General features: G+C 41.2%; 1 protein-coding gene across 1 annotated transcript; it reads left to right on the forward strand.

Moving 5' to 3' along the window:
* The first annotated feature begins 3,903 nt into the window (after window positions 1-3,903).
* LOC137856950 (alpha-1-antiproteinase-like) lies at window positions 3,904-14,459 on the forward strand. The gene is made up of 5 exons (XM_068682873.1): window positions 3,904-4,055; window positions 9,113-9,769; window positions 10,698-10,968; window positions 12,862-13,009; window positions 14,211-14,459. Exons 2-5 carry the CDS (start codon window positions 9,130-9,132, stop codon window positions 14,403-14,405), a joined length of 1,254 nt encoding a protein of 417 aa, XP_068538974.1. The 5' UTR covers window positions 3,904-4,055; window positions 9,113-9,129; the 3' UTR covers window positions 14,406-14,459.
* Window positions 14,460-15,804: the final 1,345 nt, after the last annotated feature.

A 15,804-nucleotide genomic window follows, 5' to 3' on the forward strand; every position in this document is an offset into this window, starting at 1 on the left:
TTGAACCACCCGCAGGCATGTTTCTTGCACAGCTCTAAGGAAGCAAATGGAGTTAAATAAGGAGTTTTTCCAACTGCTTTAAGGTCCCACTGAGGATACATCTAAAAAAATTACATCTTAATGGACATATGCAAAGGAAAATGGCAGTACCGAGTGTTTCTTTGACAGCAACTGACTTCTGATCTTGAAATAGTCCATTCAAGTTTGCTTTTTCCAAGGCTCACCATTTTCTCTCCTCCCCTACCACCTAAGCTTTTAAAAAGCGTATCATCAGCAGATCTTAATTACAGTCGGGTCCAGAGAAACCAAGGCAGCTGCATGGATCCCTTCTGAGGTCATAATTTTTGCTGTGGACTTCCAAAGTCTCTGAGGAGAAAAACCCTGCCTGAGCTCAGCGACATCACAGAGGAATGTGTGCCACCTGCCGCGGCTATGGCATGTGGGGAGCGGGACAGATGGCCCACCAGATTTGTTTGTTCCCACTGTGAATGCTGTGTGCTGTGCCCTGGCAGAAGCTGTGTCTGGGAGCTGACTGCTTGCCTTGTGCTGGCTCTGCCAGGTTACGCTGGAGGATGAGGAAGGTGACACCTTCCTGAGAGTTTCAGGGAAAAGCCTCTGAGGTCATGTGGTGAGAAGCAAAGACATCTCTCTGCAGGGTAAGGTGCAAACAGGGATTCCTGAGAGCTGGATTTCAGTCTTTTTGATTAGCAACAAAAGATAACGTAGGTTTGAAGGCACCTCTGGATGTCATCCAATCCCATCACCTGCTCACAGCAGCACCAGCTTGGAAATTGGATAAGGTTGCTCAGGGCCATGTCCAGACAGGTTTTGGACATCTCCAAGGACAGTAATTTCACAGCCTCAGAGAGCAACCTGTCCTCACATATGACCACCCTCCCTGTGAACGTTATTTTCTTTATATCTGGTTTGCATTTCCTTCGCTGCAACTTGCATTCCCTGCCACACAAACCACCAATGCGCACCCGTTGTTCCATCTTCTCTCTAACTTCACTCGTTACATAGGGTGGGACAACAGGTACAGCATCCCCCATCACCACCTCTTCTCCAGGCTGAAAAAGCCTTGGTCTCCCAGCCCCTCCCACCTCATGCTGAGCTCCAGCCTCCTGACCAAGCTAAATTAAATCTGAGAAAAGACTCCTCCTAAAAGTAACAGTCGAGCTCCTGGCCTCATCTAAGATACATCTCCTTTCATCGCGTCAGTATTAGCAGCTCTGAGCACATGGAAAGCTGGACCAATTAATCAGGAAAACAGGTCTTTTTCCTGGGAGAGGGGAGGGCACTAAAAGCACACCAAAGGACAGCAGGAACACTGGAGGATGAGACACCTCTGGCAGAAGCAGCCTGCACTTAGGTGAGGTTAAAGCAATTGCAAACCCATAGCCTGAGAGGAGGACAAAGCAGACTGATGAAAATTAAGAGTGTCCTAGGGACCCAGAGGGGCTTTACTGCATAGCAGAATGAAACTGATCCTAGAGAGAAAGAAAGGGTAGACACTTGCTGTGCTGACCTGTGGGACAAGCAGAGCTATGTGTGTGCTCCTTTATTGGGGCTGGAAATAATATCAGTGGGCCACAGCACCCTGGAATGCTCAGGGACCTCCTGCATGGGGCTGGCAGGAGGTAAGACAAGAGTACAGCATGCAACAGAGGAAAGTGCAACTTAAAGGTGAAGATCTGCCAGGTCTTTGCTTGGAAGGACCCTTGATACAGCTGTACCTTCTGTGTATTGGCATTGCGAGTAACTTCTTGCAGGAGGTCACTTCTGAGCTGTTTGTGTAACCAAGAGTGCCTTTCCCCTTGAATCACAGTGAGAGACAGCTCTGCAAATTAAATGTAGCCTGCCAGCAGAGAGAAGGATGCTGCCTTCACCAGCTCCACAATGACATTTAATCTCAGCAGTGTGGTAGGAGGGACTCGTGTGCTCTTTATACTCCAGAGGGCATCACCAGAACAACAACCAATTGTGGTTTGAAATGGCTTTCAGGGTAATTAGTTAAATATTTAAAAAAGATTAAAGTATTTCTCTGCCAGAGAAGCAAACATACAGTTTTTCTAATTTTAATAATTAATTTATTTTGGACTACAGCCAGCCTGTTTCCAAGGGAATGCATGCTGGATGGCTTTTGTTAATGTTGCCAATTTACTGAAGATGAAATAGTGTTATTAAGATCTTGCAATAATAATATTAAAAGAAACAAACAAATAAAAAAAAAAAAAAAAAGAAAAAGAAAGAAACCAAAACAAAATAACAAAAAAACACATTGGGGTTCAAAGTAATAAGATGTCTAATGTAGACTACTGATAGTTTGATCCAGAGCAAATGGAAGAATTCCTAACAACACTTTCATTAAGGACTTGTCTTTCAAAATATCAGAGAAGTGGTCCATTGCCTGGAAAAAAAAAAAAAGTGCAAATGCAAGTTCATATGCAACATATTTTGTTATCAAATATTGAAACAGGGTCTCAGCACATTTCAGGATTTTTTACACGATTGGACAAAACTCCTGTATACATGAGGGAAAACAAATCAGCTATCACATTGCAGATAACATTGGAGATTGCTATGGATTAGATTTTATTCATTTTCCCTCTTGCACACTCATACAAATGTCAGCAGGTAGAGAACACATTCCACTGCAAGACTAACCTGTTCTTAAATGAAGTCATATTAAGTCAGTTGTTTTTTTCTTCACATTTCTCAGTACCTTTACTCATAGCTGCACTTCTTTGTCTTGAGTTGTGTTCTCATTTGTCTCTTGGTGCATGTGATTATTCACCTTTAGTCTGTACGTGCTCTAGGTGAGGCTTTGTATCTTCAGAGGCTGTTTTCATTTGTTATTTTAAAAAGCCTACAAGTGCCCATCTGCTTTTTTCCAGCTGGTAAACAATTCAAACAAATATTCTAGCAGCCTGGATCCAATATCATACTGAACTGCTGTGCCTACCTTTGCATGGGTGAGAGGAATAGAAGCAAAGGAGAGAAGCCTGGAAAGAAAGAATTTGTAGCAGCTCCCACAGCCAAGCAAAATGTAAAGCCTTGCTTCAACACATCACCTGCAAAGAAAAAGACCAATCTCCCCAGAAGATTCAGTGATGCTTCCTTTAAGCAGCAATTACTGCTGCATCCCCCTGCCTCCCGAGGGGATGCTCCTGTGGACTGGCAGCTGACCGCATAGGTCCAACCTTCACATATTAGCATGCTCTGGCATACCGGCCTGATGCCTCCAAGTCTGTAACTTGGTAGTAACTTCATGATGAGCCAGCACAGAGCACAGTGCAGCTGTTTGTCTGTCCACACATCACTGCCTGCCAGGTCACATCAGTCTGACTGGGACACACTGGGTACCACTGGCCCCAGAGCACCCATCTCTGCCATCACATCTCCATCCCTACAGCAGCTCTCAGCCACTGCGAGCACCAGTACTACTGCTTTGCTTTTAAGCTTACTAATGAAGTTCCCAGCAACTGTCCCTTATTAACAGCAATGGAGATAATTGAGAGATATTGGATAATTTAAAACAAATACGCCAAATAAAACCTATTAAAAGTCTGGTGTAGAGGAGGCAGGATGTTTCTGTGCAAAATACTGAGATGAGATCTAGCTGCAGCATACATCCAGCTGTCTTTTCCAGGGGCTTTTGTCTAGTATATGTATGTGTTTAATTTTACTCATTTCAGTAGTTCTAATGTACCTAGTCAGGCTGTTTACACAAGTTAATGATGCATGTGAAGTATTTGCTAGAGCAAGGGGTTGGATTCCCAGCAGGAGATTGTGCAGAAATGCAGAAGGACTCTTATGACTGTTGTAAGCAACGACAGGGCTAGGCCGTGCATATACAGCAAAAATCAGGTGCCTCCCCCCAAAAATTGTCTTCACTGTTTGCTCTCCACCATTCCTAAAGTAATAACACTTGTCTGCCCTGGTTAATGTTTTCTAGAGGACGCTTTGCTTTCATAACGCTATTTAACAGTATAAATAAGAGAGGGAGCAGCAGGGTAGTCCTGGTGAAGACAGCAGGATCTTTGGAAGCTGCTGTAAGTAGTGATTTTTTTGTTTCCTATGGAGACTTCAGACGTGTATCCTCCTGTTGCATGCAATTGATTTTAAGCCTTTCCTAGGGTTGTACCTTATACTGAAATCTGTCTTAGCAATTGTTCTAGTGATAAAGAGGCTTATTTGGTCAGCTGGATACAAAGCACACAGGCACCACAATTTAGGCATGGAGTTGCCTGTATGTTGCTAGATGTCTGGCAAGAAGAATAAGAATGTAAAAACCAGAGTTGGGTGTCTAGTCATCTTGCAGAGAAGCAAGGTGACCTCTGGAGACAACAAAACATAAGCACCTGAAGGAGAGATACCTCCTGCTCTTTCCTGCTAGAGGGAACAGGCTCCGCTCCATCCAGAACCTGAGGATGGGTGCCCAGACATTGATGCCTTGGTAATCCTTTTTGAGTTATTCTGCTGATTTCTATATTCAAGGCCTACAAGAAATACCTTTGCTAGGGAATGGGATATCTGAGGTCTACTTCCCTTTTAGATGAGACATCTCCTTGTTGCTCTAACAACCAGATTATAGGAAAACTGAGAAAGAAACGAGGAAAAGGTATTCTCCGCACACTCAGGTTATGTGAGATCACAATGAGGCCAACATGTAATATTCACGCACCCAGAGACTGGGTAGTGATCAAGTGCACATGGGAAAATAGAAACTGGGAACCCAGTCTGATCTGTTCTTGGGACAGTTTGTGCTTTGTGCTGAAAAGAAATCACCTCTGTCTCATCTGACCACCCTAACCACTGCAGTGGTCCTTTTTTTAAAAAAAATCTTTTTATTCTCTGGCCTCAGTGATACTTCGTCCGTGAATGTGTGCAGCAACTCAGGTCCAACAGAAAATACCAGAAATGCCCTGGTAGCAGACTGAAAGCTCACGTTCACCTGTTTCCATGTAGAAGAGGCCTAGAAGTGGGTGATGCACTTCCTGGGTAAGCTCTTTGGTGCTCAGCTGTCTTGCAGAAGATAGATGACACTGAGAACAGCTGATTTGAGTCCTTCTCTTCCTTCTCTTCCCAAGGCTTCTTTGGACTTAATTGGTCTTGTTCAAGAAAAAATGGCTAAGGGTTCAATGTTTTAAGGAAGTTCCTAGAAGTTTCAACCAAAAGTCTGGCAGGGAAGTTTACTCCATGCAAGGAAAAGCAACACACCCACGTACAGTCACATGCATTTTTAAGAATATTGTAAACTTGGCTTCCATGTTTCTGTTGCAAAAGGAATTACTTTTAATGAAATGGTCACAGTGACTGGATTCTTTGCATAACCTGATACCCTTGGCTTGTGCTGGCAGCCTTCTCAGGGGCCTCCAGCAAGCACAGAGGCATCAAACTGTGAATCACATAAGTAAATGTCTAGCTGATCAGTATGGAAAAGTCCCTGAACATGCCAAGGCACATACTATGAAGTAGCCAGAGAGCTTTCAGGCCAGCCAGGAAAGCACATACTTGTTTGTGGTGCTCCTGTGTGTAGGCAGTCCTGGACAGAAGGTTTCTGAGATCGTTTTCTCACACACAAGTGTGACTAGTCATCTTTCTTTTGTGACATTTTGTGTGCTTGGGTTGTTTCTGTCTCTTCTTTGGATTGGCCCTGAGTAGAAGAGAGTAGTTCAGCAGACACCAGTGGTGGTGGTGGAGTCATGTCTTGATGTGCCTGGTGCTCCCAGAGTGCAGCTTTCAGGAAAGACATTTCTCAGATTTCCTCACTTAGAATCAATCAAGAGGGAAGCAGCACCATCTGGTGAGCAAAGATCTTTTCTATTTCATGCTTGCATGTGTTTTTGAGTACTGCAAATGTTCATGATTAAAATACATTACAGGTGAGGACCCCTTGTAGGAGAGACATGGGATAAATATTCATCTCCTGGCCAATTACATGGGATTCTAAAGTCAGAAAATTATATTCAGAAACATCTCTCCAAATAATCAAGACAAAAATCGGCCCTCAAATGGACAATTTTTTGATATCCACAAAGAATCAGGTTCTGTCAGTTGGAAAATTTAGTCTAGCTCTGCTACAGGTCTTTTGGTGGAATTCTTTTAGGGTAACCTCAGCCTATCAGTTTTCTCCATTTTCTTTGTAGGACGGAGTGTCCAAAAAAGTACTGCTATTCCAGGTTGCACAGTAGGGAAGATTGTAATTTATTCAACATGTAATATATATTCAACAAATCTTATCTCTAAATCTATTACAGGTAAATTGCTTGAAACATCACTAACCTCCAGGTGTTGGCATGTTCTTGTGCCATTGTCTGTTTTGATTTAAAGCTCTTCATGAAAGAAACCTTTTCTTGAATACCACAAAGATATTGTCATTACCTGACATGGTTTAAAAACAAAAAAAAAAAAAAAAAAAAAAAAAAAAAAGGCAGAGAAACTAGTTTTCTTCCAGGCTATTCAACAAGTCAATGTAAATTTGGAATTACAATGGAAGAGTTCTTCACTTCTATTCCCATGTTTGCGGGCAATCTGACAGATTGCCTCTTAGCAAACTGTTCTTCTGGGGATGGTATAAGTCTTAAGATGGGCAGCTTTCTTCAAAATTAGCTTCTTCAGATAGGGAATTCTCTAAGGGCTTTTTCACACAGGATCCATCTCTTTGTTTGTTTTTGTTTTGTTTTTTAATTGTTAGCAAATATGCTTTGTAAGAAAATGCCTCAATCATGGAGATTGCCCGAGAATCTGCACCTTCTGTTTCATATGGAAACAGTCTCTGTTTACAATTTATCACACTGTTAAGTTATCAGGTTGATCACCTGCAAACCTAGCAGCCACAGTAACATAAACTAGAATAGTAAATATCAAGTACCTTTATTCTTTGAAGAATAACCTAGTAGAGTCAGACACATCCATCTTCAAGGCTTAAACAAAACACACACAAAAGGGACCTCTACAAACTGCAGCTGCTGAGTCTTTCATAATCTCATGATTTTAAAATCAACCATTACCAAGATTTTTGTGAGGGCTGACTCATAAGTCTCAAATGTTCGTGATTGGCCAGTACTGAGTAACAGATGGATGATTCAGATTCAGATTGTATTTAATTATCTGTGAATTCAGAGCTGTAATAAAATGAAATTAATTCCATGAAAGTTCATAAATCAAACACAAAAAGCAAATATGTCATAAATACATAGAGGAAAAAATATAGGAAAAAAAAATCCTCAGAAAATTGTAATCAGTATTTTACAAAGCTACTGTAAAACCATTCTACATCCATTAGCTATAATTTTGAGGCCAGGTCAGTTAAATTCTACATCTACTTTGCATTCCAAATAAATATAAACTTGCATTGCAATGTGTATATAGAAAAGTCCATCTATATTCTGTGTTTTGTTATAGTTATGAAATGCGATGAGATAGGGAACAGGTGATGACTTATGTTTCATTCTTTTGTATTCATGTTATTCTTAATAAATTATGACTGCAGCTGAGTAAATAATTCACAGTGAATAATTTATGCAGAGGCAGATTCTGAATCAGACTGCTGGATACGTGGAAATAGATCAGGTTCAGATTTAATGCTTTTGCCTGCAAGTTGATTTCTTTTCAAAGTCTGACTAATACATTGGATATCTGACAGATGATTTTAAATATTCAGAACAGTTCTCATGTTAAGTTAGAAGGGGACAGATATATTGAGCAGTATCATTTCAATGTCAAAATCAGAGAAGGCCAAAATATAATTTAAAGCTACTGTGCACAGTAATTGAAAATGTAGTTATTGAGAGCCCTTATGGTTCTTCCATTTGTCAATAACACAGTAGGTGTTATTGCAAGCAGGCCTGTTTTTAGAAGTACTTGTATCAGACATGTAATTGTTTGAATGCTTGATTATAGCTCAAAAATGTTTTGTCATTCTTATGCAAGTCTAATTGTAACTGGATATTCAAATACTAATAAAAATTGTTTCCTCTGATGTTATGGAGAAATCAGGACCATGATCATAGCCCTTTCTGACCACAGTCTTTCAAGCTGAATCATGCCAGAACAGAGAAGTGCAATTAGTTTAATACGTCTCTCCTTGCACAAGTTTTAACAAATCTAGTTCATTATCTCCACAAACTCGTTGCAAGTCTCTCACTACTTCTTTGCGCTAGATTGCTCAGAAATGTGGCCTGCTGTGACTCCATGTTTCCAATGTCCAATTATAAGAGCTGATACAGCGTCAGCTCTGCAAAGGAATGTAGATACCACAGCCAAGAGAAATAGGTTAAGATAAATGTATTGCCCTTTGACCAGTAGAGCATCTGATAAAAATAAGGCCTTGTTTTTGTTGGTGTCATTGACTTCTTTTGCTGGGCTGAAAATGAATTGACTCCAAAGGTTTGGTTTGTCTACTAAGAGACAAAACGTTACTTCAGGTTCTTATTTAAAATGTCACATTATTTTTATTCAGAAAACAAAAACAAACAAACAAACAAACACATATTCCTTAGATTTGGTTTGCTACTGAAGAACAGTCACCATCACTTGTCTTCTCTTGAAATAGAGGGCCTTATCAATCTGAACAAAAGTTTATTTAAAAATCTCCTCCATGTCTGTTTGCTCAAACTCTGTTTGTATGTAGCTACTGATTGCTGCCCACTTGCATGAATTTCCTCTTTCTTCCCTTACTCACAAAACATCCAGAGTTGCCCTGTGATGCTTTTTACAGGAAGTATCTTAGACCATTAATGTCAAAAGCACAGTGGTATTGCAGCCCTCCGGTGGTTGCCATGGTATGTTTTCTGGTGGGATATACTCTGTTCTCTGGCCTGCTGAGGGTGCTGTATATTCAGCTAATCTACACCAAATTTGGCCTTTGTGGATGTATAGGGTAGGGCCAGAAGAAAAAGTTGTGGGAGATTTGCCAGGAGGCCTGTAGAAGTAATAATAATAAATAATAATAAAAAAAAAAAAAACCTGGAAAGAGGTGTTTTTTAGAGGAAATTGAGGACAAGAGAAAGACACAAGAACTTTTGTTCTGTGAGAATGACAGAATAACCATATATACGTGATTTATGTATTTACCCTAGTAATAGATTCTCTTTTTCCTCCATAGGATTTTAATGCAAGAAGATGAAGACCAATTTTTATGTATATTTGCTACTGGCTGGGCTTTACACTGTTGCCCCTGGTCAGCTTGTTACCAGCCACCATGATCCAAATGAACCTAAAGACCATGTGCATTATGCAGGGGAAGCGATCGCTTGCCTCAAACTAGTGCCAAACAATGCTGACTTTGCATTTCATTTTTTCAACAAGGTTACACTCGAGGAGCCTAATAAGAACATTTTCTTCTCTCCTGTAAGCATCTCCACTGCCTTTGCAATGCTGGCCCTAGGGGCTAGGTCAACCACACAGACTCAGATCCTGGAAGGACTCGCCTTCAACCTTACAGAGATTCAGGAGAAAGAGATACATGAAGGCTTTCACAACCTCATCCACATGCTGAGCCATCCCGAGAGCGGGGTCCAGCTCAACATGGGGAGTGCTATCTTTCTAACGGAAAAGCTGAAACCACTAAAAAAGTTTTTAGATGACGCCAAAGCTTTGTATCAGCTGGAGACTTTAACCACCAACTTTAACAATCCCACAGAGGCTGAGAAGCAGATCAATGATTATATAGAGAAGAAAACACATGGGAAAATTACTAATTTGGTCAAGGAAATGGATCCACAGACTGTAATGCTCCTAGCTACCTTTGTTTTCTTTAGAGGTAAGTCCTGTAGTATTCAGGTTCATGTCATTCTTCTAATCAAATGATCTCTTCAGCTCACCTGCCACCTTTGGAAAATGTTCCAGCAGAAATTTGAAATGCTCTTTGCTGGGACAGAAGCCCCTCACAGCATGCTGCAGCCAGGTAGAGCAGCAGGGCCCTGCTCAGCACCAGAGGTGGCAGGAGAGCCTGCAGGCTCAGCTCTACCCATAGCAACCAGGAAGCTCTGCTCCAAGACACAGCCTCCATGCAGCTTCAGCTCACTTTCATGGTTTTAGTCATAGCTCCAATTGCCCCAAATTCTTTTAGTTTTCACCGAAGGAACTGAGATGAACACATGACCTATTCCTTTAAAAGCATCTCTTTAAAAGTGTGCATGATTCAATGGCCTAATTTACTATACGCTACATAATCCTATTTTTTCCTATTGGAGTCCTTGAAATGTATACACATTAACATATTTATATACAGAAGAAACTAGTGATGAGCAGAAGAGGGCATTTTAACAAAGTGGAAACAGTGCATTTCTAATGTGGGTTTGATGATGTACCTGACACACCAACACTTAGATATGAGATCCTACATTAATCTTATCTAGAGATTGAGGCTTGTGATTAAAGTCAATAAAAATTAAATGCATACAGTATATGAACACACAAATGATGTCATGTAAGCCCTTAAATGACAACTCATGGAAAGGCCACTTAGATCACCAAAGGAAAAAAAAAGTAATGGAACCTAATACACATTCTTGATTGATTGGGTAAAAGATTCTTTCCTTACTGTGGCATGCATATTAAAATGGTAAGCTTGAAAATTGTGAATTTAGCAATTGGAGGAATAGGTGAGTATAATTAGTTATATAAAATTCCATTTATGATGGGATGAGACATGGTATATTCAGTTGCATTTTATCTCTCTATATCAGGCAACTGGGAAAAGCCTTTTAAACCAGAGAACACTGAAGAAAGAGAGTTCTTTGTGGATGCTGAAACTATTGTGAAAGTCCCTATGATGTACCAGACAGGCAGATTTGACTTGTATTTTGATATGGAGCTGTCTTGCACCGTGGTACGTCTTCATTACAATGGAAGTGCTACAGCATTTCTAGTCTTACCAGCAAAAGGGAAAATGAAGCAGTTAGAGCAAGCACTGGTCAAGGAAACCATCCGGGAGTGGTCAGACCGTCTACTCCAGAGGTAATCTGCCAGTCATCTGCAGTGGCACCTAGATTAATAGTCTATTTTCTTTTTTAGGAATGCAAATACTACAGGCTTGCTGATTCTGGGAACTGAGTGGGTTATTTTTGGCTTGTGCATCCTAGTTGTAAAAATCTTGCAGCTGGTTGGTATTTAACTATTCTCTTGTTGATGCTTGAGTGACTTTCTGCTTCCCCCGCTAAGGTGGAGACTATCCTGATCAGGTCTCAGGAGTACCAAATAGCAATCCCATCTTGGGGTTTCTAAAACTGACAGAGTGAGAAGGTAGCAATTCTAAGACAAATCCCCTATACTGAGGTTTCAGCTAACGTGTTTTACCTCACATATGTCACTGACACACTGTGACTCAGACGTATGTCTAAACCCTAAATAAACCATAACTTAGGCACTTTTTATTAATGCATACATACGTAATATGTCCTACACAAATATCTTCCTTACAAGGGCCATTGCAGCACACAGTGGTTGTTATAACAGGATGGTGATTAATTACTAGTGCCCTGATTTTCTGGCATTTTGTTTTTGAAACTATAAAAATCTAATGAGGTTCTGTTAGCTCCTACCACTGAAACTAACATCAGCTAACACGTTTTACAACCTTGTTTGTCTGGGAGGGAAGAGATCTAAGCACCAGCAGATGAGTAATATCAAGTTAATACGTGCCTAATTTACAAAGCTCTGCCCTGATTCACAACTAACAAGGCTTTGGAGTTCACACCCATGATTCTTGGTGCATCATTACAGAAATGCCGCCACAGTTAATAAAGACATAGTGGGCAGCAAATTGGATATGAGTTAATAATGTGATGCCTCAACTACGAAAAATGAAAATGTATTCTCAAGTGAAAAATCAGAAAAATCCTTACCTAAATAGATTCTTGTTGCAAGTTCCTTCAAGACCAACATATGAATTAATTCTTCATGTGAGAGGCTGGGAGAACCAGGTGGCAATTTCAGTTCTACTATTACATTGATGGCTGTATTAATAAGCATGGTTCCATCATCTTCTAATGCATGGGGCAATATCATAGAAAGGCAGCAACAGTGGGGTTTGGATTTTGTTCATCCCAAGTTATCCCAGGGAGAGACATCAGAAGACGTGGGCTACCAAAAGGGTAATACCTGCAGTAGGTGACTAAGAGGCTCTGAGGGTCCCTAGACAGCACATGAAGAGAAATTCAGCAGAAAGTATACTAAGCAGGAGCTGCCCACAAGTAGCCTGAAGGTGGTGTAAATCCCATCACGAGTAACTTGTAGAATACAGTTTGAACTCTAGAGCAGGACCAAGGATGTTCTGCATATCTATTCTATCTGCTCCTCACTGTTAAAGGCAGACTCTATCTGCCTTTTTTGTAATTCCATGGCCAGCCCATGGAAAGGAGACAATTAGAAGAGGGGGTGCCCAAGGGTACAGGTGGTAGGGCACAGACCCTCCCGTGAACCATGTCACAGGCCACAGCTATGCCAAAAGCACAGCTTTGTTTTGAAGTGTTGGGGTTTGTCACATGTTTGCCCAAGCAGACCTGTCTGTGCCTACTTCAGGTCCCTCCTTGCTGGAGCAACCTGGGCATCCATCTCTGTGCCTCTTTTTCCCTGGCTGTAAAGAGGGCCTCTCGTTACTGCCCTCCTTTGCAGAGTACTCTCATATTTGCTAACGCAAAATGCCTGACTGATATCAGTAGTAGTAGTATAAATGACAACATCTGTATCACCATGAGAAGGACCAACAATCAGATTAGCACTCTTTGTACATTCATGGCTGGTACAGCGCCCTGGCATTTGACACCCATGAGTCACACAGCATTCGCACCATCATTTACCTCAGTGAAAAGTCTGTCTTACCACCCTCTGTGTTTCTTTTCTGCCTGACAGCAAAATGAGACTCTACTTCCCCAAATTTTCCATCTCTGGGAGCTATGAAATAACAAACATCCTTAGCAAGATGGGAATTGTGGATGTGTTCACTGATCGGGCAGATCTCTCTGGCATCACTGGTGCACCGGAGCTGAAGGTTTCTAAAGTAAGTCTGAGGCCACCAGCCCTCTCCTTCCTTTCACAAACACATCCTACCACAGAGAAAGCTACATGTTGTGGTAGCATCCAGAAACACCAACTAAATACAGCTCCCAGCTTCCCAGCTTGCCACAGCCAGGATCACCCTGGCTTTGGTCTGTGAGTTTACATCTAAGAGGATTTTGGCCCTTAGTGACATTGGAGATCAAATTAGTTTGCTGCACAACTCTTTCTTCCAAGACCAAGATCAGACGAGATCTCCTGAGGTGTATCTAGAATGTGAGAAAAAAACATCAACCCTCAGCTTCTCAGGAGGAGCCACTGGTGCTCCTGGGCACATCAAGGCCCTAACACCCTGAAGACTCAGTTTTGGAGATGCATAGCTGGCCTCTCCCATATATGCCTGAAAGCTGGCCAAGAGAGCAAGGCAGCAGCCTGGTCACCCCTCCACCCTGGTTAGAGGCAAGCACAGAGCCCTGCCAGAGCTGGGGACCAGCTGGGCACGGCCACCTGCAGAGCCACCCCTACCCCAGGATGAAGAGGAGAGACTGGTAAGAGACAGTAGAAGGCACATGGGGAAGAAAGGTCAGAGAAAATCAATTTAGATAAAAGAACCTCTTTTTGTAATTATTTTTTTATTTTAATTTTAACTTGGGAATTCAATAGAACATTGTTTCTAGTGGCAGTTTATTTGCCCAAATAATCTCTTTTCCTGCTTTTTAGGTGCCTTCTTTCCTTGCATGTAATAGGGCAAGTAAAAGCATTTAACTCAATGCAAGAACATAGTCTGTTATTCCCTTATTTGTCTCAAACAGCACAAGAATCCCTCACACATTTCAGAAGCATCTTGTCACACTTCAGTACAGGGTGTATTTCACTGTGGAACTTAGAAGTGGATTGTCCATTCTTCATCCAGTCTTTGCAACAGAAGACAAATAGCTTGGGACTATTATTATTATTATTATTATTATTATTATTATTAAATACAATTAATAATAATAATAATTTGTTAAAATTTATCTAGCTCTATCGTGGTCCTCATTTAAAACAGTTATGACTACAACAACACTGTTCACATCTCTACTGCCCTACAGATCCTCTGCAGTTGATTCTCCAAAGCAGGGTTGCTTTAAACAGGGTCTGGTTCACCTCTGAGGTGTCTGTTTTCTGCCCAGAATGACTATGTGTTCTTTTTTTTTTTTTCCTAGGTTGTCCATAAGGCTGCTCTGGATGTTGATGAGAGAGGTACTGAGGCGGCAGCAGCAACTGCTGCTGAAATAATGACCATGTCTCTTCCTCCTACCATTGAATTCAACCGTCCCTTCCTCATGCTGATTTTTGATAGAGATACAAACAGTACCCTCTTCATAGGAAAAATAGTTAACCCAACTATCACTAGCTGAAGTGACATATGAATTCTTTTTGTTATTACTGATTAAAGAAGTTGTGAAACTGCATGACACCATCTATTTCCATTTGTATGAGCTTAATATACAGTTCTTTCATAGGAAGAATTTTCATTCTATGCTACTCTCGAAAACTAATGGTATTGACCATGACACTTGCTTAGCAGGAAACAAGAAAAATGTTTTGAATTCATTTAACAAAGAATGACTGTTTTACTTAACTGAAAGCCAAGGAAAGACCTGCTAAGATTTGCCAGTATTCAGGGAGAGACGTTTGTATTACAATGGAAGATTCCTGTTTAGCAAGTTGTTGTCAGCCAGAATAGCATATAAAATGATTAACGCTTCTGCAAACAAAGCAGAAGTGGTTGTAATTTACCATAAGTACATAAGAAAGTAAATAAGAGATGCGAAGAGTTGGATCAACAATACAGGGTAATGGGAAATTGAAACTTTGAATGGAGTCAGCACTGGAAACACGAATAATTGTCTTAAACATGGGGAGATAAATCTCTTTTCTCCACCATAAACCTTTTATCACTTTTAGCATTAATCCAGCAGCAACTCTTCCTGAAAGAGCTTCTTGCTTCTCAGAACAGAACTAGAGGATCAAATCTGCTCTTCAGCCTGAAGATTTTGAACCAAGTATTGCCAATTCAACAGCCCGCGTGGGTGGTTGACTTCTCACACATGTATCCGTCAGTGGCCAAAAGAAGGATGTAGCTGGATGAGCTGGCAAGGTATTTGGACAGTAATTACACAACATGTTGTCAGCTGAGATTTGTAGAAAACACATAATAAGGGTCTAGCAAATTGTAGGTGTTTGAAGTGCCGTCCTTTTATAGCTACCAAGGCAGATCAGTAGATATCACCCCATAAGCAGGTTGCCTAACTCAGGGGATGGTGGCAGCCACCCAGGGGGGACTGAGGGCAGCTTGAAGGCAGGTGGTAACCTCTTTCAGTAGACTTGCCTTGGCAGCAAGTATAAGAGCACAGTTGCCCCTTTTTTTCCTACAGCCGTGTTTTTTTGGAAAGAGATGAAATGGTGTCATGGCATCAGGAATCGCAGCAGGAGAGGCCGAATGGCTTGGAAAGCTAACAGTCTCAGTAATGTCTTGTGTGGCCTCTGTTAAATTAGAGCAAGGGTGGTTTTGTCAGTTTGGTGCATGTGTAAGAAAGAACAAAGCATGGTCTCCCCTTTACAGTTGAAATGAAAGACCCCTTTCTGCTCTGTGTTCCTACTAAAAATATCCTGTTAACTGTCACACTTGATATTTGACAGTCTTTTTTGACTAACTACACATAATCTCTGCATTGATAAGTATACAAACAACTCACAAGCATTCATGGCAGGAATCACAGTGCACACTACATCATCTTCCTGGTTCCTTCCTGC

Source organism: Anas acuta, chromosome 5 (genome assembly GCF_963932015.1).
Source record: "Anas acuta chromosome 5, bAnaAcu1.1, whole genome shotgun sequence".
Lineage (NCBI taxonomy): Eukaryota > Metazoa > Chordata > Aves > Anseriformes > Anatidae > Anas > Anas acuta.

What these genes read in the sequence shown, in the direction of transcription:
- LOC137856950 (XM_068682873.1), top strand. Translation starts at nt 9,130, where the DNA reads ATGAAGACCAATTTTTATGTATATTTGCTACTGGCTGGGCTTTACACT. An exon ending in TCAGACCGTCTACTCCAGAG is followed by an intron (nt 10,969 to 12,861) that starts GTAATCTGCCAG and finishes TCTGCCTGACAG; the next exon opens with CAAAATGAGACTCTACTTCC. An exon ending in CGGAGCTGAAGGTTTCTAAA is followed by an intron (nt 13,010 to 14,210) that starts GTAAGTCTGAGG and finishes TTTTTTTCCTAG; the next exon opens with GTTGTCCATAAGGCTGCTCT.